The following is a 25709-nucleotide window of genomic DNA, read 5'->3' on the forward strand; positions in this document are numbered from 1 at the left end:
AGAACACCTTCCCCGATGCGTGTAACAGCGTTAAGATGGACAGCTTTTATTCTATGCGAGAAACATCGGCTGGCGCGGCCTACTCCCATGCTTGGCACGACACTTTGTTCCCCCCCTCCGGGATACCAGGATCCTAAAAAGTTTATGAAGATTTTTACGGGGCGTCTGGGAAGGGTACGTGCAATCTGACGCAGCCTGTTGCTTTGGCACGCAACTGCCTGCCCGCACCTGTGTCAACAGCGCACATACAAGGTTCAGTGCATGGCGTGATTGAATAGAGACCCCTAGTGTCGCTTCACTCAACACAACATCGAAGTGAGCGACAGACAGGGAACGTCTAGATTACTGTTGTAACCTCCGTTCCCTGATGGAGAGAACGAGACGTGTCCCCCAAGCCACGACGCTGAACCATGCCACTGTAATTGCCGAACCTTATTCCCAGCTCCTCAATGCAAAACCTGAATGAAAAAATGATTGATTCCCTCCCTTTATACCCGTATGTCCAGAGGAGGGACATGCAAATTCTGTCTGCCACATTCTCATTGGCCTTTTCTCAAGTTCAGAGAACTTCACTCGACACAACGTCTCGTTCCCTCCATTAGTGAACGGAGGTTACAACAGTAACCTAGATGCTTTAGATAACAAACCAAGTGGCATTTGTTTTAAAGAAATGTCGCAAAAAAAAAAAATACATTTAAGCAAATCATTTCACATGATGTTCTTTAGATATTTTGTCCAAATTTAAGACAAAAAGTATTTGGACACTTTCTGGTTTTTAAACATTAGTTGTTCAAATATTAAATGTTCATAGTAATTGTGATTAACAACATTTGTGGTTGATCTGCTCCTCTGCTATGTGAATTTAAGGAAGGAGTCAAGTTAGTGAAAAAGGTTTGATGTCATTTGTTTCCAGAAGCAACTTGGTTTGGTATTTGATATCTAATGCAATGACATTGTTATATTTTTAATTACCTAAGTGTCCAAAAGTGTCCAAATGCTTTTTGGGGCCATTGTAGCTTTAAGGAGGTATTTAAATGGCAGTTTCAAAGGATGTTTTAAGATCAAAGGTCATAAAGAAATTACAATGATACGATGGCCAAAAACTCATACGATGGCCAAAAACTAGGGACTTTTCTTTTAAAACCCAAATCATGTCAAAACCTCAGCAGGCACATTCTCAAGCTTTTTGCTATCTCTGATAAGAGTGTGTTTGTGCTTCCTTTTCCAGAGACACAAAAAAATTTCATCTCTCAAAACAGAGCAGATTGAAGGAAAGCAAAAACAAAACTTTCACAAAATGACCAGGCACAGAGCACGTGTATTGCCTAACAATTGCTTGGTTATGTGAGAGAAATATTATGTGTTTGGGTGTACGTCTACATTTTAACCCCTAAACGCATACCTCGGCTCATTAGTGACCTGGGACCTCATTCCAAACCCTGTACCTCATCCATTTTTTGGAGTTGTGCCCACACCTCTTTAGTATTCCTCAATATCTCTATTATAACTAGTTTAACAGAAAAAAACAAAATGCCAAATAAATAAATAAATAATAATTATATATTTTTTTATATAATGGTATAAGTACCAAAAGTGTATAAGGTCATTAGAGACCATTGGTATGCAAGAGTATCAGGTTTTTTTTTCTTTTTTTTTCACTTCCATAAATTATATTTTTATAATTATTTTATATCTATATAAGTTTACTATCACAGGATATCTATGTATTTGTTTATTACAAGATAAATGAGTACTACATTACAAATAAACACTATATAATTTTTATTCTGTGTAACAATGAATTACCAACAAAGGAGAATTATCAGTATTTTATATGCGTGTACACATACATATTATACTTGTTATTTCTTACTCAAGGTGGCACTGATGTTTCAGTGATTGATTTGATTTTCATTTGACACTGACATTTGATGAAGAAAAAACACGGAAGTAAAATATAGCAAGTGTAACACATGAACAGTATGATATGACTGTTGTCATTTGGGTGTATTACTGAAATGATATAAGTTATTCATCTATTTAGACTCAAAGTGCCTGAGAAAATATTTATGCGTAGCTTATGTGTATCTTCTGTATGGATTATGTGTAGCTCAATATGTCTTTTTTATGAAATTTCAGTGTCAAAGTGACAAGTCCTGTTCTAGATTTGTCCTGATTTGTTGCATTTTCTCTTTGATAAGAAAAATAAATAAAACATAAAAATATTTTGTATTCTATTATTTTTTAATTGTCTTAAATTTTGACACTATCTGGGCATTTTGTAGATCAGTTTTTGAGTGATATAAGTGCTGGATCTCTAAAGACTTGAATATGTGTGTTATGATGAAATTTCCACGCATTTAAGGGTTTAACCTAAGGCAAGAGTTATTATTATTATTATTTAAATTCATTAAATATAAAGTAAATGTCTTGCTTGAACTTAAAATGTCAAATTGCCATGACTTAAAAATACGTTTTAACTTGAATGTCTTTAGATTGGCCAATATTATTTGCTCCATCTCGTGTCGTCTATGACAAATGTACATGAAGTGCTTGTCTGAAACTACTGAAAACATTACAACAACACTCATAATACAACACACATGAAATACCTTAAACACTGCACACACAGACCTCAAAGCTTGGTCCTTAAAACACAACAAGGGTATTGAGTAACAAACTCATCCTGACATCACAAGAGACATCAGAAGTTAGCAAATGTAACTACTGCTTTTTGGTTTGACATAAAACAACAACAACAACAACAACAACAACAACAGTATTAGATAAGCTGCATCGAAATGCATTCCTTGTGTTCCAAAAAGTAGTTAGAACTTCGGAATAGCAAATACAGTAAAACAGTAAAAAAAAACACAACCCTACAATAATCAGGTTCCCTATCGAGAGGTCTCTCCTATTGTGTAAGTAGCTTACGCTATGGGAAAACTCAGTTTCTCGAGAAATATTGAAGTCTTTATGTAAAACGCATTGCAGCTGCACAGCAGACAGCAATGAGCTGAGGCAGCTCGGTCATTGGCTGTGCTGCGGCAACTTGCTTCGAACCAATGACGGGCGACTCTGAACAAGCTGAACAATGAGCTGCGCTGCCACGCGCTCAGAGCCAGCCAAGATTAGCATGGCTAAGGCTATATATTAGGCGCCCCGTCATGAGAGTTCTTTAGATTTAATCTCCTTCAGCAAAGACCTTCTCTTCGCTGGATCCTCCGGATTGTTGGAGTCTTTCGCCCGCCGTCGAAAAGACTACAGCAGGACCGCTAAGAGGACGCCGGTGCCTTCAGCCGCCTTCGAAGCCTTCTGCTACGCCATCCGGCGCGCATCGCTATATCCTTTTACTGCAAGCGCTCGCCTCTGCGACGCTTTTTGATTGAGTAAAAGAGTAATTTTTCAAGGCGTTGTTGCAAATGCCTTCAGCCTGCGCCTCATGCAGAGGCCCTCTTCCTGACGGGGATCGTCACATCATTTGCACTCGCTGCCTGGGACCTGACCACGCAGAAGCTGCTCTCACTCGAGGCGGATGCCCCGAATGTGACTCCCTGGGCCTCACCGAGCTGCGCACTCGCTTTGCCGCCTTCGCCGCGAACGAGCCTGCTACCACCGTTCTGCCGTCCCCTCTGTTCGAGCCGCGCAAGAAAAACCGCCGCTCACCGAGAACTCCCCGCCGCCAGTCCATTTCAACGCAGGCGGACCAGCACCCCTCCAACAGAGCGGTGGGTCTCGTCTCGTTCGGCGCGTCAGGGGACGACGGTGAAAAGGATGACAGCCTTTCCATTGACGCTGCATCCGACGACTGGCCGGGCTCGGCCTTCGCCAGAGCACGCGGACTTCAGTGACGTCACGCCGGGCCAGTCCCCGCGTGCTTCACCACTACCCGAGAACTCCCCGCCGCCAGTCCATTTCAACGCAGGCGGACCAGCACCCCTCCTACAGAGCGGTGGGTCTTGTCTCGTTCGGCACGTCAGGGGACGACGGTGAAAAGGATGACAGCCTTTCCATTGACGCTGCATCCGACGACTGGCCGGGCTTGGCCTTCGACCCCGCGCCGTCGACAATAGCGGACACGAGCACGGGCACCAGCATGGACTCAGAGATCGTCCGCATCCTGTCTAAAATGGTAAGAGAGTTCACTGAACGCATCACTGAAGCTCAAAAGGATTCGCAGGCTATGCGTCACTTCCTGCCCAAGCGCTCCAGCTCGTCACAGGGCCACCAGAGACCGCCTCAGCAGCAGCAGCGAGCCATCTCCAAAACGTGTAAAACATTACCCAGTCCCCTTACAGGCGGCTGGAAATGTCTGTACAGCAGTCAATGGGCCAGTCACAGAACTCGCTCACCTGCAATCAAACGCCGTTTTAACGGCAACACACAGAAATCACATTTTCTGCCTGTGTCACTAAGGGGTCACGTGTCCACACTAAAGTGCGCATTCCCACATATCAATACTGTCCAAACAGTGCCAAATACTTCCCCAGCTCGAGCTGGACGCCCCATAAATGTAGATCGTGTGCCTATTGTCATGTACGCACCACTACACACAAGCACTGTTCCCACAGTTATACACACTTCCCCAGTAAAAGCGGGAAATACTATAAAGGTTTGAGCGTGCCTGCTGTGATGCATGCACCCCTACACACAAACACTGTATGCATGGCCAAAAACCCCGCCACGAGCGGGAGGCTTTATGAAAGTGGCGCGCGTGCCTACTACAGTATATGCACCCCCACCCATAAGCACTGCCCATACAGTTCCAGACAGTTCTCTAGCTCATGCCACGAGCATCACAGATGCGACGCGTGAGCCAAGAAACTCCCCGCTAAGAGCGGGAAGCTTTATGAAAGTGGCGCGCGTGCCTATTACAATGAATGCACCCCCACCCATAAACACTGTCTATATAGTTTTCAAACATTTCTCCAGCTCATGCTGCGAGCATTACGGAGATAGCGTGCGTGCCTGTGATTTCACACGCACCCCTGCACTCGGCACTCAACACAGCTGCTCAGCTGCCAGCGCCTCTGAGAGCTGTAAGCTCAGTGTTAGCACATTTTCTGCCTGTGTCACTAAGGGGTCACGTGTCCACACTAAAGTGCGCATTCCCACATATCAATACTGTCCAAACAGTGCCGAATACTTCCCCAGCTCAGCTGGACGCTCCATAAATGTAGATCGTGTGCCTATTGTCATGTATGCACCACTACACACAAGCACTGTTCCCACAGTTATAAACACTTCCCCAGTAAAAGCGGAAATACTATAAAAGTAGCGCCGTGCCTGCTGCCATGCATGCACCCCTACACACAAACACTGTATGCATAGCCAAAAAAACCCCGCCATGAGCGGAAGACTTTATGAAAGTGGCGCCGTGCCTACTACAGTATATGCAACCCCACCCATAAGCGCTGCCCATACAGTTTCAAACAGTTCTCTGTCTCATACCGCAATCATCACAGATGTGATGCGTGAGCCAAGAGACTCCCCGCTAAGAGCGGGAAGCTTTATGAATGTGGCGCGCGTGCCTATTACGATGTATGCACCCCCACCCGAAAACTCTGTCCATACAGTTTCAAGCATTTCTCCGACTCATGCTGCAAGCATTTCGGAGATAGCGCGCATGCCTGTACTCTCACACGCACCCCTGCACTCGGCACTCAACACGGCTGCTCAGCGCGCACCTGCGCCTCTGAGAGCTGTAAACTCAGTGTTAGCACAAGGCAATTTGCCGGTGGGGCCCATACGTCACTGCGACACGCCCCCAGCCAGCATTCATCCCATATCTGTGCGAGCAAAAGCCTGGGAAAAAATCCCCGACATGCCGAAATGGGTTTTGAACATAATAAAACACGGTTACTCACTTCAATTCACTCGCAGACCACCCCGCTTTTCAGCGGTGGTCGAGACGAAAGTGAGGAAAGATTTGTCACATGTTCTACGCACCGAGGTGCTCAAACTGATAGAGAAGGGCGCTATAGAAACTGTTCCTCCCTCTATGAGCGAGGCGGGTTTTTACAGCCGCTATTTTCTCGTCCCGAAAAAGGACGGTGGCCTCCGTCCCATCCTAGATCTCAGACATCTGAACGAGCTTTAATGATTCGCTCGTTCAGAATGTTACAACCAAACATATCCTCGCGCAAGTTCGCCCCGGGGATTGGTTTCTATCAGTGGATTTGAAAGACGCTTTCACATTCCGATAGCGCCTCATCACAGGCCTTTTCTGAGATTCGCTTTCGAGGGACAGTCATACCAGTACACAGTACTACCATTCGGCCTATCATTGGCCCCCGTACATTCACGAAATGTATGGACACGGCACTTTCCCCCCTGAGACAGCGGGGAGTGCGAATACTGAATTACCTCGACGATTGGCTAATCATAGCACAATCAGAGGGTCAGTTAACGATGCACAGATCTTGGATTATCAGACATCCAGAATGCCTGGGTCTGAGAATCAATTTTGCAAAGAGCGTGCTATCCCCCAGCCAGAATATCTCTTTTCTGGGAATAGTGCTAGACTCAGTGCAGATGACAGCGCGCCTCTCATCAGAGCGCGCGCTCTCTATTCGACGCCTTGCAACATCATTCAGAACGGGTGCACACGCCCCCGTCAAACGATTTCAAAGAATGCTCGGTCTCATGGCCTCGGCATCGGCGGTACTCCAGCTAGGATTGTTGCACATGCGTCCTCTCCAGCGCTGGCTCAAGAGCCGTGTCCCCACTCACACGTGGCGCTCGGGCCACTTTTTGATCAGAGCGAATCACGGCTGTATAAAAGCCCTGACACCCTGGAAAGCCGTCAAACCGGCGTGAGTCTGGGCGTAAATACGTGGAGAAAAATGATCACGACAGATGCCTCCAAAATAGGATGGGGGGCCCTTTACGAGGGCAGGTCTGTCTCCGGCTTTTGGTCAAACCCGGAAAAGTGCCTACATATAAACTGTCTGTAAATGAAAGCGGTCGCCTTGGCTCTCAGAGCCCTGCTTCCGTACCTGAAAAACGAACACGTCCTGGTCCGAACGGACAACATGACGGTAGTTTCGTATATAAATCGCCAGGGTGGACTCAGGTCGAGCTCCCTGCACTCTATGGCCAGGGAGCTCATCTTATGGTCACAACACCACCTGCGCTCGTTGAGAGCAGCGCATGTGCCAGGCGCCCTGAACCAGGGAGCGGACATGCTGTCCAGAGACAAGGTTCTCCCAGGAGAATGGTCTCTCCACCCCTGACGGTTCAGTGGTTATGGCAAACCTTTGGCGAGGCAGAGGTCGACCTCTTCGCCTCCAGAGAAAACGCGACTGCCCCCTTTTCTTCTCAAAGAGCACGGACGCTTCGCCCAAGTCTGGCCGAGCCGCCCTTGTATGCTTTTCCCGATCGCGATGCTACCTCAGGTCATCAGTCGGATCAGGGAAGTGAAATGTGCAGTGCTCCTGGTAGCCCCACTCTGGAACAACCAGACGTGGTTTCCAGAACTGATGCAGATGATGCAATCTGCCCCATGGCCGATTCCGTTGAGGCTAGACCTCCTCAGGCAGGCCAACGGGATGATTCTTCATCCCCGCCCCGGGCCCTCCATGCATGGCCCCTCAACGGGTTCCCGAGAACCTCCCCAGTGGAGTTTTGAGAACCATCACTGAGGCGCGAGCGCCCTCTACGAGGCGCTTATATGCCCAAAAGTGGAAAGTGTTCAGTGACTGGTGTGATACCAAGAGCTTGAACCCCAAATTGTGCGAGATACCAAGTGTACTCACCTTTTTGCAAGAGCTGCTGGAGGCGGGCCGCACACCCTCCACGCTCAAAGTCTATGTGGCTGCCATAGCGGCATCACACAATCCTGATAAAGGACGTTCATTAGGGAAAAACGACCTAATCATTCGTTTCCTAAGAGGCGCTAGGAGGATGAACCCTCCTCGCCCCCTCTCGGTGCCGATCTGGGACCTGGCCACGGTCCTGGATGCACTCAAGAGTGCCCCGTTCGAACCTCTCCGAACCGTGCACCTTAAACAGCTCTCGCTCAAAACTGCGCTCTTGCTGGCGCTAGCCTCAGTCAAGAGAGTGGGCGACCTGCACGCGCTGTCATCAAGAGCTGCTTGCCTGGAATTTGGACCTAACGACTGCAGAGTTGTCCTTAGGCCAAAGCACGGGTTTATTCCTAAAGTGCTCTCCACACCCTTCAGAGTACAGGTGATATCTCTGGCAGTGCTATCGTCCCCAGCTGACGAAAGCAACGCTAATTTACTCTGCCCAGTCAGGGCGCTCAGAGTATATTTGGAACGTTCTGCCCTGTTCAGACAGACGGAACAATTATTCGTATGCTTTGGCGGCCGCACTAAAGGTCTCGCAGTCTCAAAGCAAAGAATATCGCGCTGGATAGTGGATGCTATAGCGCTAGCTTATGAAGCCAAGGGCCTTCAATGCCCCTTAGGCGTCAGAGCTCACTCTACGAGGAGCATGGCCTCCTCGTGGGCGTGGTCGAGTGGGATACCCATTGAAGATATTTGTGCAGCGGCGGGCTGGGCCTCACCTTCGACATTTATCAGGTTTTATAACCTACAGGTCCCCTCATTGCATTCCAACATTCTATCAGCCTGACTGTAGAATGGACTGGAGTATGTATATGCTGAGCATTATCTCCTCCCTTATAAGGTCCGTCTCTGACCGACTTAGAGGATTTTTATGCATATCAGTACATAGAAAAATGCATTCCAACATTCTATCAGCCTGACTGTAGAATGGACTGGAGAATGTATATGCTGAGCATTATCTCCTCCCTTATAAGGTCCGTCTCTGACTGACTTAGAGGATTTTTTATGCATATCAGTACATAGAAAAATGCATTCCAACATTCTATCAGCCTGACTGTAGAATGGACTGGAGAATGTATATGCTGAGCATTATCTCCTCCCTTATAAGGTCCGTCTCTGACTGACTTAGAGGATTTTTTATGCATATCAGTACATAGAAAAATGCATTCCAACATTCTATCAGCCTGACTGTAAAATGGACTGGAGTATGTATATGCTGAGCATTATCTCCTCCCTTACAAGGTCCGTCTCTGACTGACTTAGAGGATTTTTTATGCATATCAGTACATAGAAAACTCAGTACATAAGATATGCGCTTGTGTTTGTACTATGAGCCCCACCATGGACCACCTTGGAAGGGCTCTATACTATCCCATTATGTAGCTCGCCGTTGGCCGGCTCGTGGAATAATCACTTTGCTTTAAGGCTCAGGCATCTGCCTCTGGCTTTATAGAGCGAAGTCAGCACGCACGGCGTTTTACATGGTGTTCCCATAGCGTAAGCTACTTACACAATAGGAGAGACCTCTCGATAGGGAACGACTCGGTTACTAACGTAATCTCGGTTCCCTGAGAGGAGGGAACGAGTATTGCGTAAGCTGCCGTGCTTGTGCTTGGTCAGTTCGCTTCAGTCGATTGAACCTAAAGAACTCTCATGACGGGGCGCCTAATATATAGCCTTAGTCATGCTAATCTTGGCTGGCTCTGAGCACGCTGGCGCGGCTAGCTCATTGGTCGCTGCTCAGAGTCGCCCGTCATTGGTTCGAGCAAGTTGCCGCAGCACAGCCAATGACCGAAGCTGCCTCGGCTCATTGCTGTCTGCTGTGCAGCTGCAATGCGTTTTACATAAAGACTTCAATATTTCTCGAGAAACTGAGTTTTCCCATAGCGTAAGCTACTTACGCAATACTCGTTCCCTCCTCTCAGGGAACCGAGGTTACGTTAGTAACCGAGTCGTTTTTCAGCATTATTTAATTGAACGAAAGAAAAAAAAATACTACAGGCTTAAAATATCTCAGAATGAGGAAATGAGTAAAAGAGAAAGAGAGTAAGAACTGCCTCTGTGAACCCACACACACTCATACACACTATATTTCACTTCCACCCCTACAGCAGAGCAACAATTGTACATCTGCCCAACACATCGAACAACTGGACATCTGAAACATAAAATCAGTGACTTCATTAATAATAAATATCCTGCTGCTCAGCCCAAGAGCAAAACAGCCACAAACACAAGAGGCTGCTCATCTGCATCTGGGCTGAGATAAATGACACCTTAACCACAGAGTATGAAGACAGCACGACACTCTGCCACACAGTACAGTGTATGTGTGTGTGTGTGTGACTTTCTAACAACCGTCCCGTGGGAACAAAAGCACTTGGTTTTTATTTCACCGGAGAACCCCTGGCCCACCACAAAATCAATCTGGCTTCATTGGATGAAGAGCATAGACACATGCACGCATGCACGGACACAAATGCACACTGATTCAACATACTATCCCTTCAATCTCACACACACACACTCGCTCTCTTACTTACGAACACAATCTTCAACTTTTCTTTGTCTCTCACTTTCTTTATGTTCTCCAGTTCGTCTCTCTCTCTCTCTCTCTCTCTCTCTCTCTCTCTCTCAATCTCTCTTGCAGCTGAGGGCTGGGTATGAGGTTACAGTGGGGGAGATATTTCCCATTTGGAGTAAGTCAACATCTATAAGGAGATTAGGGCTGGATCTCCACATTGGGGTTATGCAGGGCTGGCCATGTGGGGACACATGGCTCTGATCACCACAGAACAGATCACCTGATAGCAACCGTTACCATTATTCGACCCACATGGGCGCGGATGCCATAGTAATTGTACTTTTGTTTTTTAAATAAATCAAACAAAGGTCAGGATCTCGATAAAGTAATGTAATAAAATAATTATTTTATTACATGTATTTTAATTCTAAAAATGCAAAAGGTTTCTTGTATGGTTAGGATTAGGGCTAGTCTCTATTACACTATTAAAAGGGGTAAGCTGCAATTGTTACCTTAAGAAGCTATTTCTACCTGATCTAACCCTTAAAATTTATTTTGATAGTGTATTCAGGTTGATTCAGTGTAAATATTTTTTTGACTTGAATCATACCAGTTAATTTAGATGTTACCACATGAAGCATATTTTTTAGGTTAATATTTTTTTTAATGTGTAATTCTAATAAGCTTTATATAAAAACAATAGAAGTCTATGGTATGTCTCCATTTACACAGCGTAAATGTAAAGTAAACATCTGTATACTGATGAGTCAAAACAGTATGACCACAGGTGAAGCGAAAAATGTTGATCATCTCCTAACAAGGGCACATGTCAAGGTCTGGGTAGATTAGATGGTAAGCGATCAATCAGTTCTTGTAGTCAACATGTTGAATGCAGGAGAAATGGTCAGGTGTAAAGACCCGAGTGACTTTAACAAGAGCCAAATTTTTATGGCCAGATGACTGGGTCAGAGCATCTCAGCAGTGGTGATTACCTACTGACAGTGGTCTGAGGAGGGACAAACCACAAACCAGCAACAGGGTTTTGGGCCACCAAGGCTCATCGATGCGCGAGGGCAACAAAGACTATCTTGTTTGGGCCGAACCGACAGAATGTCTACTGTGGCACACGTCACAGAAAATTGTATTGATGGTTACATGAGGAATGTGTCACAACACACAGTGCATCACACTCTGCTGCGTATGGGGCTGTGTAGCCACAGATCAGTCAGAGTGCCCATGATGACCCCTGTAGAAAGATGACAAGCTGGTGGAGGAAGTGTGATGCCTTGGGCAATGTTCTGCTGGGAAACCCTGTGTCTGTCCATTCATGTCACATGCCAATTTGACACATGCCACCTACCTAAACATTGTTGCAGACCAGGTACACCCCTTGATGGCAATGGTATTCCCTGATGGCAGTGGATTCCTCTTTCAGCAGGATAATGTGCCCTGCCACACTGCACACATTGTCCGGGAATGATTTGAGGAACATGATGAAGAGTTCAAGGTGTTGCCCTGGCCTCCAAATTCCCAAGATCACAATCTGTTTGAGCACCTGTGGGATGTGCTGGACCAACAAGTCCGATCCATGGCAACTCCACCCTATCAACTTACAGGACTTGAAGGATCTGCTGCTAATGTCTTGGTGCCAGATACCACAGGACATCTTCAGGGGTCTTGCAGAATCCATGCCTCGGCGGGTTGGGCTGTTTTAACGTAGCACACACGGAGGACCAACAGCTTATTAGGCCGGTAGTCATAATGTTTTGGCACATTAGTGTATGTGTGTGCGTTTCTGACATGTTTTGGGGTCAAAATTGCTTAGAAATATCTGCAGTATTTCGATAAAACGTAATACCCCTTTGCCGACAACAAAGGCAAAAGTGGTTAAGAGATGGGACACTTGAGACATTGGCAGCTTTATTGTCATGCTTGTAGATTTAATTTACAGTATGCGTGAACTTAAATAAAATTGTTGTTACATATTTACATTCTTACAGATAATTACATTAGCCAAGATCCAAAGGCAGAGTGATCTGTATAAAATTTTTCCTACACAATTGTTTTAGTGACTCTTTGAAAGCCTAAAATAAATGGCTCATGTGTCGACAAAAAAAAAAAAGGAATTTATAATTCAATTACAATCAGGGCCGAGTGAGGTGGAGAGAGGGGGGATGTGCCTGGAGTCCAGCCAGGGGACAGATAAGACTGCACATTAAAGAAATATTATGCTCCCCCTGCCCGTTACCATGGGAACAAACGAAAGGATTGAAAAATACACCGTGCGATCAATCTTCAACAGGACAGAGAGAAGGAGAGAGAGTTAAGTGCTCTTCGAACGCTCTTCCCACCATCACAATCATCACTCATGCTTTGACATAAAGACACACTCTCTCTCTTTCTGCCTTTTATCTTGTATTGTTATTTTCTCTATTTATCTCGGGCTCCTCCTTTCTTGAAACCTCTGTGTTCCACTTTTTCTCAGAGCAAAATAATTAACTCCCATTTCCAAATCCACAAATACCGGATTACTGCACTGTATAATTAGTAGATTATAATCTAATTACCAAACCTGTCTTCCTGATACTCATGCAACAGCTATGAAGTTCAAATGAAATGTGCAAGCAGTCACATAGTTAATGGGATTAATGGGGTAACTGTACCAGAACAGGCAGATCCATGTCACAGCCCTCCAAAGAAAGTAACACTGAAGGAAAATTCTGTCATCATTTACTCAACCTCATGCCACTTCAAACCTGATGATTTTCATTCATCTGTGGGACAAAAGTCATTTAGCAGAATGTCCTGGCTGCTTTTATCTGTAAGACGGCACTGGGGGTGTCAAGGTCAAAAATGACAAAAAAAAAAAAGTCTCGACTCGCCACATTTAAATGCTACAGCAGAGGACAAGATTTGAGCAAATAACAGTTAAAAGTTTTGCCTGTTTGTCAAAGTTATTGTATGTCTTCATAATACTTACAATATACCCCATTGTTTTTGGAGCCTCATCCCTGTTCACTTTCATTGCATGGAAAAAGTGTACAGGATATGCAGCAAATTAACTTGTTTTGTGTTCCATGGGAGACAAAAAGTCAGACAGATTCAGAATAACATGAGTAAATGATAACAGAATTTTCATTTCTGAGTGAACTAAACCTTTAAAATTCAAAGCCACTAGCAGATTGTGTGTAAGGTATGTTTAGAACATTATCCTTGCTACTACAGAAATATCCATTAGTTTTTCATCTATACATATATTTACAGTGCATACCAAAAAATATATTTATTTCATCTATTATAAAAAACTATTGAACTCTCTCTCCCTCGCTCTTAATCAGTTTCTTTCGCTCTTTTCCTCTGTCTCTCGTTGTCCCTGTCTCTGTGAGCTCTGACTGGCTGCTTTGTTTCTGATGAAATCACTGGCATACTGAACTAGTGCTAACAAGCCGTAGACACACAGCAGTGAGAAAGAAAGTAGCCTATGTGTGCATGCATAGGTCTTTGAGCATAAGAGAATAATGGAACAGTCATCTTGGGTTTATCTTCAATGGCTGGCTAGTTACATAACAATAACAGAAGACAAAAATATGTGTGTGTGTGTGTGTGTGTGTGTGTGTGTGTGTGTGTATGCAGACTGACTCACCAGTTTTGCCTCAGAATGCATGGATGGAACATGAGGGGAGGAGCATGAGTTGCTGTGGGCGGGGCCTTGCATGCCCATCATGTTGGAGCTCATAGACATTTGCCTCTCCATCTGCAGCCGGAAAAGTGAACACACACACACACACACACACACACACACACACACACACATAGATTAGTCAAAATCAAAAGTAGTTAACAATCATTTGCTTAAAATGTTAAAGTCAATGTGTGTGTGTGTGTGTGTGTGTGTGTGTGTGTGTGTGTGTGTGTGTGTGTGTGTGTGTGTGTGTGTGTGTGCATGTTTTTACTACATTGTGGGGACAAATGTATAATAAAACCTGAGATCACCTGCCTTGTGGGACCCAGCCAGTGGTAAACGTAAAAATGCAAAAAGGTGTATGTGAGGGTTAGGTTTAGGCGTAGGGTTTGGGTTTTGGGGATAGGAATTATCCTTAGATCTGTATAAAATCCATAAAATGCATGGAAGTCTATGAAGAGTCCCCACAATGATATAAAAACAAGTTTGTGTGTGTGTGTGTGTGTGTGTGTGTGTGTGTGTGTGTGTGTGCGTGCGCGCGTACAGTTTTGCTATAGTTTAGCTATAAACGACTAAAATTAGGGTTAGCCTATAGCGATTCAAAATTACAATGTCTCGTTTTATTTTCAAATAAAAAAATCTATATTTATAATTATTTAAAAAAATAAGTTTTATAAAATGTTAAAGTATAAAATGTTTTATTTGTAATATCTTTTATTATTTTATGATATATTTTATTATTAATTATAGTAATTTATTATTTGTATTATAATAATATTAATACATAATATTATACATTTATAAACAATATTAATATGTCATTATTATATTATATTATATATAAGTTTTTATAAGTTATTTTAGGGTTAGGGTCAGTCTGAAGTAATTTATTATGTAAAACAATTAAAGTCCATAAAAATTCTCATTGCGTGTGTACATTTTTGTATGTGGTGTGTGGATTATTAACAAGGTGAAACACTTAACAAAAGCAATTCACAGGGTAGGTGTGACCAAAAAGCTGTAATTTATTTTCAGATGTTTGCACGTATAGAAGAGTGTGCCGATGATTTATTTATTTCCGATGCTCACTTTTAGGTGAGCGAAACTATAAAATGGAGCAGTCAGTGTGTGCGTGAGAGAGATTGAAAGAGAATTGCCCCCCCTCACACACACAATTTCCAAACCCCTGATAACCTATATCAGGGTGAAAGTGACAGTGAGGAATATTTGGTTTGAAAATATCACCCCGAGCTGCACCCCTTTGCTGGGATGTCAATCAAGACAAAAATTGCCATTTTTTATTTAATCAACTCTGCATTTACCTCCACATCCAACATGGGCTGGCTTATGTTACAATGAGAACATATGTTGTATCATTAGAACTCTGATACAGGCAGCTCTCTCAAAAACACAATAAAAAAACACACACACACACACACACACACACACACTGCCTCAGCTTGCATTCATGTCCTTATTTACATTTCTGAAAAAGAATTAAAAAAGATCGAGCTTTGGTAGAAAATTACACCTCTGCTGATGGGCTTCCATTTTATCCTACAGTTTTTATTTCTTTATTTGGAAGGTTACAAGGTTTGAGATATATATATATATATTCCTCAATTTCTATGTCAATGACTTAAAGACAAAAAGACATAATCAAACAAAAATGGTACTTATATCCCCCAACCTCTATTAATCCCCCCCCATCCCACACCGCTCACATGGGACATCTATGATGAACATTCAGAAACCAGATACATTTATACAGCCATTGAGCACAATCGTAATTATGTATTCATTTCAGTAATAAGTCTTTAATCATAATGATTAAATCTGTCCACATCTTTATAGTTTTCTATGTTGTGTGGTTGCTCCTTGCAGAGGAAAGCACAAACAATACGATTTCCAGTAGGCAATGCAACCAATATGTGAAAGATAATTGGTGGTTGACCAATGTTGCACAACAAGTTTTTTTGGCTGCAGTTTAAGCTGTCAATCAGATTTTCCAGGTCCTTTCATTGATTGGGAAAGCTGAATCATCATTCAAAAGTGCAACGCTTTGTCCATATGAAAGCAGTGTCATGCTGAAGTTGAGACAGTGATCACTAACTTCAGCCAAGTTCACTATTTGTCACCACAGGCACATTTATGCACACATACTTTATTAACAATATTAATCAACCAACGGCTTGAGTTGGGGATGGGACTATCTGACTGTTTGAACAACTGCAGGCCAGGGGCGCATTCAGAAAGATGTTTTGAAAACAGTGTTTATTTTTGCAAATCCATTTGGTGTTGCAGAAATTACATACTTCAGCTTTAACTGCAAACTTTGTCATTTGAACAAAGGAATGGGAATGTCTTGCAAGGCAAGTACTTACAGTTGTTTGACATAGACACACAATAGACCTCAACCCTAAACTATCAACAAACCTCATTATATTAAAAGATCCTAACATTACCACACAACAACTGACTTACAATGGCAACAAAAAACAACAATAACTGCATAAATAAAGTCAACAAACAGCAAAAAGTAAGCCTATAACACTAACCACATAATTGATTAATGTTGCCATTGGGAACTCACAAATCAGCAATATTGTTTAATATGTAATTGTTCGTTTAGACAACTCTGCTATTTGGGACAACATTTGGGGGAATTCTGTTGGTCTAATGTGTTTTTATGTAGATGCAAATAATTCACATTTTGTAGTATCTGTGACTCAAAAAAAAAAAAACAAAAAAAAAAACATAAGCTGGATAAAATGCTATTTTAATTTATTACAGTGTAGGCAGTATGATGGTTTACAGTATAATGTGTGAGGTGTGTTACATGTGCTATTGTAGAAATGGAGTAATGCAAAAATACAGAGCAGTACATTTTCCAAACTAATCAACGAGGAAGAACTTATCATTAAGGGGTGTGGTTAGGCACAACGCAAAGTGGAATTTATTTGTTTATGGTTTGCATGTCGCAACTTATTGAACAGATGAAGGCTATTTAAATTGTTTCAAAATTTGACCCATTCAATTCAATTTTACAGTCAGAACTATCCGTTTTGCAAAAATATTTTTGCACTGATATTTGCACTATTAATTTGTTACAAATAATATCATTTTTTGGTTTGCATCCATCAAGTTCCAAATAAAAAGAGAAAAAAAAATCTGAGATGAAGTAGCTTTGATATTAAGCACATTTTTAGGTTAACATTTGTAATATATAAACCATTTTTGTTGAATTTGCAGCAAAAATAACTATATTGTGATACAGACTGTTACCATGATATTACAATACTCATACCATGATCCACCCTTAGAGTGAACTATCAAAGTATGAGTTTGTGTTTGTGTGTATTAATGTGTCTTGGTGGTCAGGCCGAAAGTGTAAATGCATTGTGCATGTTTGTGGGTGTGGGCGGTGGTGTATTTATGATCTCACAGGCATCAGAACGGCAGACGATCCTTGCATAGTGGGGTCAGGCAGTGTGCCAGGCATGGAGGCTGGCAGTGGCTGTCGCTGTCTGTTCCTCAGGTGCAACAACGAGGAAAGGGAACCAGGCACTGGCCTAAGAGAACCAAAAAAGAGAAGGAAAAAATAGGACAAAATGAGAAAAATAATAAATGAGATGAGCTTAATTCCGCCGATAAAAGTTTCGCTTTGAAACTGACGTCAAGACCGCTAACCATGAGCCATTATTAGAAATTCATATCATACAGGCAGTAAATTCAGTTCTCATTTCTATTTGTCATAGTTCTAATGAATTTCAGTGCCTTATTTTTTCTTTTTTAAGAGGTCATGATACACAGTCAGACAAAAAGTGCATGAAAGAATACGTTTCCCAGTAAGAGACGTCCTGCTAGAAGATCTCTAGTCTAAGACTGATCAAGCCATTTGAGCTTCAGTAAAAGCGTTGGTGTGGATAAAGGGGTAATTCATAAATGGGAGGTGATAAAAATTAGATATATTTATAAAATCTAGTTTAAAACATGAAAATTCATAGAAATGTAATATTTGTGTCCATGTTGATTTCATACATATTTCATTGCATTTTCTACAAAAAAATAGTTTTTTTTTTAAATATTTTCTTTGCACCTTGAAAACATGTGTGTAACAACATAATCATTCACTTAAAAAAAGTTAAATTAAGACATTTTCTAACAGTTTCTCCATTTAAACTAAACAAAATGTGCTTTTTCATAAAAATGTCAAAATATCAGATATTTAATATGTAATATATTAAATACATAAACCCACAGAACCTCGGGTGTGACGCTGCTGACAAGCAACACGCAGTTTCAGCACACCAAACCCACAATGTCTTTTCCACATTGGTATGAAGCACTACACTTCCCCTGGCCGCAGTGATATTTGGGCGAAATGTGTGAGATATAGCACTCACTAATTGCTGTCTTGCAGATATGGTCCACCACATAGAGTGGAGAAACACAGCTTGTCTGAATAAGCCTCAGATGACAAGCATTATTTGGGTCTGGTTGGAGGGCTGACCGACAGCTGAAAGGGAAAGGAGGGGTGCCTCACCTGAACAAATACCTGTATTTATCCAGCCTAAATAGCAGCATTTATACTGTGTGATTACTGTGTACACACACACATAGACACATGCGGTCATTACCATTCTGATGTTTTGCCATTAACACTCCAATCCATCACATTCTAAGAACCTTTAACAATCTCACATCACTGAAACACACAGGTGAGATTTTGCTCACTTTTAAACTGCTAATGGCTTTGGCGGTTAAAGTGTTAGTTTGAAAATCTTTCCCATTCACATATTTAAAAAAATAGCATGTCAAATTTCCACACAAAGCTATTTTGTTGCTTCGGAATACTTGGAATATAGAACACAAGTCAAATGAACCACATTTATGGTCCTTTACTTATGCCTTTTGGTCATATATGAAGCTTGACAGCCCTAATCCCATTCACTTTCATTGTATGAAAATACATCAACCAAGACATTCTGCAAAATTACTCCTTTTGTGTCGAACAGACAAAAGAGAGTATAAAACTACACAAAACTGAGTAAATGATGGCAGAAAACCTGCAGTCAACTGCCACTAAAAGCAAAAGTGCATAACAATTTTTTTGTCCATGCAGTATGCTAATGTCAGTTCGCTGTGTCTGTTTCAATATAAAGAAATTATGCAGGAGGATAAGGACTTACACTATTGTGGCAGAGCAGCCAAAGCTCTGTTCAGAACTCACACTCAAACAACAAGCTGAATAAAATCCAATCTTGGCCTGTTACCATTGAAGTGAACAAAAAGTAAAAAGGAGGGTAGGATAGAGTGTAACAGAGAGTGGGGCAACTCTCTACGGGACAGTCCCACAGCACATTAAAACTCAACGAACAGGAAACAGTCCTAATTAGGAGCTCAACCTGGCCAACGAGAAGAAAGAGGCTTTATGTACTGCACAGGTTCTACTGCCAAATTTTCTCACCTGCTTCTGAGAGAAAGGTTGTGCGTCAAGAGTGAAAAGAAGTAGATTTTTACGTTTTCTGAAGACAAATTCTTATCTGACAGGAAAAGTTCTCCACGTGACAGAAGTGGAGAAAAAGTCAGAGGGAGCCGCTATGTCTCTCATCTTCCCACCATTCTAAATGTGTGTGTGTGTGTGTGTGACAGACCTCTGACTAAAGTGAACAAGAGCTCAAGTACAATAGTCGGTAGGTGTGAAACCCTTGTTCTAAACCAGCTTGTAAAATGCTGGTGTCGTGCCAAATTTTGACTCCCAATAATAGTTATGATTAAAGTTAGGTGTAAATGTGGCCTTTAGGGATAGGAACTAATGACTCCCTACTATGGTTAGGGTTAGGTATAGGGGTGGACTTTAGGGATAGAGACCAATCAGTTAGTAGGGAGTAAGGATCTGGCAGGGAGTCAGATTTCGGCTCAAAACCGGATTTAATATACTGTTATGAGAAGGATTTCAGATCCATGAGAGTTAATTTATGGAGGGGCCTGCCCAGCGCATCGTTGCAGAAGAAGACACCAAGTCAAATATAGAATTACCTGTCACTCATCGTGTTTCACTGAATCTCTATTAAACATGTATAAGATGCCTTTTATTGCATGTCATGGCATCACATCACGTCTGGTAAGGGAGTTTGGGATGCACCGAAAATTCGGACGTAAATCTGAACAGAAACCGTTACTTTAACAGATTTGATAATAGAAACATTGAAATGGATAAATATGCATGTATGTATGTGAAATTATCTAGGCTTAAATGGATTTAATGTAAACACTGTATGATAATGATGTCTAGCCGGAAAGAAACTAGCGTTTACATTTGATTAGACACGTTTTGAGTGAAAACAGTCTCATAACCTCATAACGATTCACAAATGCACACAACAGATTCACACATGCACACAACAATCATATAGATTATAGAGGTATTTACACTCACTGAGAACTTTATTAGGAACACTTGTACACCTACTTGTTAATGCAATTATCTAATCAACCAATCGTTTGGCAGCAGCGCAATGGATAAAATCATACGGATACGATTCAAATTACTATATGCGTCAGAAGCTTCAGTTAATGTTCACATCAACCATCAGACTGGGGGAAAAATTTGGTCATGATTTGAACCGCGGCATGACTATTGGTGCCAGATGGGCTGGTTTGAGTATTTCTGTAACTGCTGATCTCCTGGGATTTTTGTGAGTTTACAACAGTCTCTAGAGTTGTCAAAAACAAAAAAAACAACCAGTCAGTGGCAGTTCTGCAGATGGAAACGTCTTGTTGAAATGCCTTGTCTGTCCATGGACAGACTGTTCAAGCTGACAGAAAGGCTATGGTAACTCAGATAACCACTCTGTACAATTGTAGTGAGCAGAATAGCATCTCCGAATGCACAACACGTTGAACCTTGAGGCAGATGGGCTACAACAGCAGAAGACCATGTCAGACAGTCTTGCTATCCAGTTACTTTCAATGTATGAACAAGAGCAGCCAGGATAGTCTGCAAAACTTATTTTGTGTTAAGCAGAAGAAATAAGTTATATGGGTTTGGAACAATATGAGAGTGAGTAAAAAATGACAGAATTTGAATTTTTGTGTGAACTATTACTTTTTTATACTAAGTTAAATGAATAGGACACTATAAAGTAGAGAGCTTTCTTAACTCCACCATAAGTATTTACATCTCTACAGACTCAAATGAAGTGACTTCACTATAAGAGGCTTGACTACTTCTTGAGAGAGACAGACAGAGAGAGAGAGAGAGAGAGAGAGAGAGAGAGAGAGTGAAAGACAGAGAGCCAGGCACAGTCAGCCCACTGACTCATATCCTTTCCTTCTGACTCCAATCCAGCAATGATGTAATGCCCTTGGCTTCTTGAACCACCCCCCCCCACCAACTCACCCCTTTCCCCATCTTTCTCTCTTTTATGTCTACATTCTCTCTAAAACTCTTTCTCTCTCTCACACACACACACACACACTCGTTGCACCATGCTAACTCGAGCAGACACTGCAGAAGTGAGTGGTGCAAAAAGTTTCTCTTTTTTTCTGCTCTGTGTGAATGTAACCAAAACAGCCCGAGGCCTGGTTCCAGCCGCTGGGAGACGGTGGTGCGGTCTCCATGGCAATGGGCCTAAACAGCGGGAGAAACAGAGAGCCGCCAAACAGCTTGCAGCTGCCTGGTGCTCCAAGTAAACACAGCACAGGACCTGCCCTTGATTTACCACTTTAATCACACTAAGAGAGAGAAAGCGCGAGAGAGAGTTTGCCACAGGCCCAAGGACTGACAGGGTTGTAGTGTGGGAAGAATCATATGAATCTGATCAAATAAATCAAACTGAGAAGAGCTGTGATGGAGTCTGAGTCTCATTAAAGGCTGCTAGGGAGGGGGTGATGAAAAAGCCACATTCTAAGAAAATTAAGAGGAGGGATATGGGGAGGATTAATGACAGGTTGGCAGTGACAGACTGAAGACATAAGGTCTAGACCAGTGTTATTATAGTTAACGAAAACAAAAACTAAATGAAAACATTTTCATTAACCAAAATAACTAGAAAAACATAATTAGGCAAACTGAAAATAAATAAAATACTTTTTTTGGACTCTGCAACTAACTAAAATGGTAAAATATTAAGGAAAGCGACAACATTAGATGGCCCAGAGAAATATAATGACATTAAACATTCCTAGTAAATCAGTTAACATCAGTTTATATGAAGTTAATAAACTTGGGGCCTGGGTAGCTCAGAGAGTATTGATGCTGACTACCACCCCTGGAGTCGCGAATTAGAATTGTGTGGGCCTCCACACGCGATACGTCTCCGCGGTAACATGCTCAGCAAGCGACGTGATAAGATGCCACCATGATGACTTAGAGTACATTGGGAATTGGGCATTCCAAATTGGGGAGAAAAGGGGAGAAAACACCCATCTAATCTTCCAATTTATTACCAGTATATATAAGCAACCTCTTGCCTCAGTTCAGCGTCAATTCTCCCGGCATCCAATCTTCCATGAACCATCATCGTGCCTGACTTTCCAGAAATCAAACTTTTTGCTTCAGACGACGAACTCTCCAATCCTCCAGAGGCGACTATGCATCCATCGCAAACCTGACCGGATTCCCTCTCCTTTATTCCAGGATCAACTTCACCAGCTGAACATATTTTATATCATTTCAACACAACAGAAAACGCTCTAGAAGTCCAAGCTCATCACCTCATTCCCAATCTCCTCAATTTACCTACAGTTCCTCATGCTTCTGCATCACAAACACCATCAACAATTTTATTTGTATAGCACCTTTCACAACACACATCATTTCAAAGCAGCTTTACAGAAGATCAGGCATTAACAGATGATAAAACTGTAATGTCTATAATGTCGATGAATCATCATTGTGTAATTAGATAAAATATGATTGTTAATCATGTTTAAAAATAAGTAATTAAATAATATTTGTATTAATAACCCCAGTGAACAAGCTGAAGGCGACTGTGGCAAGGAACACTGTCACGGGGCGGAGGGTCGTGATTATACACACCCGGTCCCTTATCAGGCTAATTAAGCCTCCGAGAGGGATAAAGGCTGATTGCGGACAGTGGTGCGACGGTGTGTGTGTGTTTTTGTCTTTTAAGTTTATCATTAAAATATTATTTATATCACCAGGCCGGTTCTCACCTCCTCCTTTCCATTGAACTGCTTTACAAACACAAAACTCCATAAGATGTTGATTAATGGAGAAAAATATCCTTGGGAGAAACCAGACTCACTGTGGGGGCCAGTTCCCCTCTGGCTAACATCATGAATATAATGTAAATATTACTTATGTATAGTTAAAGTCATGGTTTAAAATTATTAAACTTAAGTAAGTGTTAAGGGTCAGTGTTTAAACATCGATTTAGTTTGAACTGTAAGATTAATGACCAATGCCTTTGAAGTCCATCCTGAATTAACTGCAGAAGTTCACATAGATGCAATTGTCATTGTCCTTGTCAATTGGCTGGTGAAGGCTTTTGTTGGCAATTGTTAGTCAATGCATTCCATTTGAAGATCGTAGTCCATCAATAGACCGAGGTGATGCAGGCAGAGATCAGGGATGTGAAATGCAGTTCGACCTGGCCGGTAATTTTGGTGAGGTTTGGTGTGGTCCATCTGAACATGCTTCAGCCCCTCCCATTTCAAACTGCTCCGTTAATGATCTCCATCAAGCTCTCTGTAAATACGGCATTCCTTTCTCTCAAAGAGCCACCAAAACTCAACTCTACGAGCTATATTCATGCTAGAAGCAAATGGATCAGGCCTCACACACATCTCCCAGGAAATGTTCCCAAACATCTAAGCCAACTATGCTCTTCTCTTCATTTTCAAAAGCCCCCAACACATCTTTTCCTCAGCAGGTAAATCCAGAGGTAGCTGCCAAAACTTCCTCATCCGGTTCCACCTGGTCGGCATACTTCCGCAGCTGCTCCAAATAGTTCCGCCCTCGCTTCATTTCTAGCAATCCCCTTCCCCCTTCAGAACAGGCACCGGCCACATCATTCTAAGCTCCCCCTCCACTTTTTTTCTTTCTCCATCCAGCTTCACCACTACATTTAATTTAATCTGTCTACAGATTACACTAATTTGCAAGATCAACTTCACAAGTAGCTTCCCTATCTCCGTCCCCACTAACGTTATTTCCTCTACTCCATCAAATCTACCCACCCCCAGAGCGGACCTGAGGGTGAGGCTGCCTCCACAAATGGTCCTGCCTCCGTTCCATCTGTTAATACTAACCAAACCATTCATGGAGAGGACTTAAGCGCAAGGCTGCCTCCTCAATTAGTCCCGCCTCTTTTCACCGCCCACTATATTCCATCTTTTTCCACTAAGCATCCAGCCCCTGGAGTGGACCTAAGCATGAGATCCCTCCTCCTGTCTACCCTTCTTCTAATCCAAACCTAGCTCCAATAACATAACCGGTCACTTTTTGACCCTCTGTCCACAGACGAAAACATTCGGCCAGTTTCTAGGCAGTGGTTCCAGAAAAACCTTTAAAATGTCCTCACCTGCTCTGGTACACCAGCCCACATGTTTTCCTCCCACTCCTTTCGCACAGGAGCAGGAACCACCACCACCCAGAAAGGCTTACCTGATCACCAAATTAAACAACTCGGAAAATGGTCCTCAGATGCATTCCATTCATATATCTGAACTCACCTTTCAGACATCAAACAAACACATCTAGCCCTCACCTCTTTTTAAGTAACCAATAAATATGCTTCCCCATCTTTTTTTATCATTCGACTCCCTACTCTGCCTCACAGGACAACCTTGCTTTTGGGGGGGGGGAGTAGGAGCTCTGTATGGCTTATTACATGGTTCCCACTGCCCACCACTGGGAGGTGCCCACTCCTTTGGGATCAGAAGCTCTCGCCTCTTCTGCGACATTGGTGAGCCTCACTTTTACAATCCCTGGCATCCATGTCATAGTTGCTGCGGAGGGAATGCTTCATCTTCAACTATAAATATCCTCCAGTCCGAGCTGATACTGCCACAGCAGTGCCCCGGTTGATGCTGCTACAGCAGTGCCTACCCATGCTTAGAGTTTCAAAACTGCCGCAGCAGTAACCCACTCATGCCCTGCAGTAGTCATTCCACTCATTCCTTCATTCTTATTTCACTGAAGTTACACTCTTTGGGGGAAAATCTCTACGCAACTAAGCTTATGCAACTCTTCCTATTAAATTGGCATGTTAACTCAATCATTCACCTTGCTGTCCTCAACTTGGCCTCTTTGGGGGGTAATACATCTGCTCTAGGCGGGTCTCCTCTTCGAGCCCCACCATCGTGGACAGCAAGCCAAAACAGTTTTTCTTTTTATGCTAAAGATTACATGGGCATGCAAACTCATGGAATTAAGTTAATAAACATAAGTTCTGGAGGAGCACGGCCATCTAATCTTCCCATTTATTACCAGGATATATGAGCAGTCTCTTACCTTGGCTTAGTTCTCCCAGCACTCTGCCTCCTCCACTACTCCTCCTTATACATCTCCATTCATACTAGTCCAGGGTGGACTAGTATGGTTATACACCTGCTCGAGTCTCCTCCTCCAGCCCCTCAATCGTAGACCTCAAACTAAACCAGTTTTATAATTTATGCTAAAGGTTATATGGGCATGTGAACTCATGAAATCAGATAACGC

General features: G+C 42.6%; 1 protein-coding gene across 3 annotated transcripts in view; it reads right to left on the reverse strand.

Moving 5' to 3' along the window:
- Positions 1-25709, reverse strand: part of LOC127655628 (cyclic AMP-responsive element-binding protein 5-like) — a 101252-nt gene that overhangs the window by 32842 nt on the left and 42701 nt on the right. For all 3 annotated transcript variants that reach the window (XM_052143527.1, XM_052143525.1, XM_052143526.1), the window contains 2 exons: positions 17463-17589; positions 13979-14089 (listed from right to left, as the gene is read on the reverse strand). In XM_052143527.1, coding sequence (XP_051999487.1) covers positions 13979-14089; positions 17463-17589 — 238 coding nt within the window. The remainder of the gene's footprint in view (positions 1-13978; positions 14090-17462; positions 17590-25709) is intronic.

Source organism: Xyrauchen texanus, chromosome 15 (assembly GCF_025860055.1).
Source record: "Xyrauchen texanus isolate HMW12.3.18 chromosome 15, RBS_HiC_50CHRs, whole genome shotgun sequence".
Taxonomy (NCBI): domain Eukaryota; kingdom Metazoa; phylum Chordata; class Actinopteri; order Cypriniformes; family Catostomidae; genus Xyrauchen; species Xyrauchen texanus.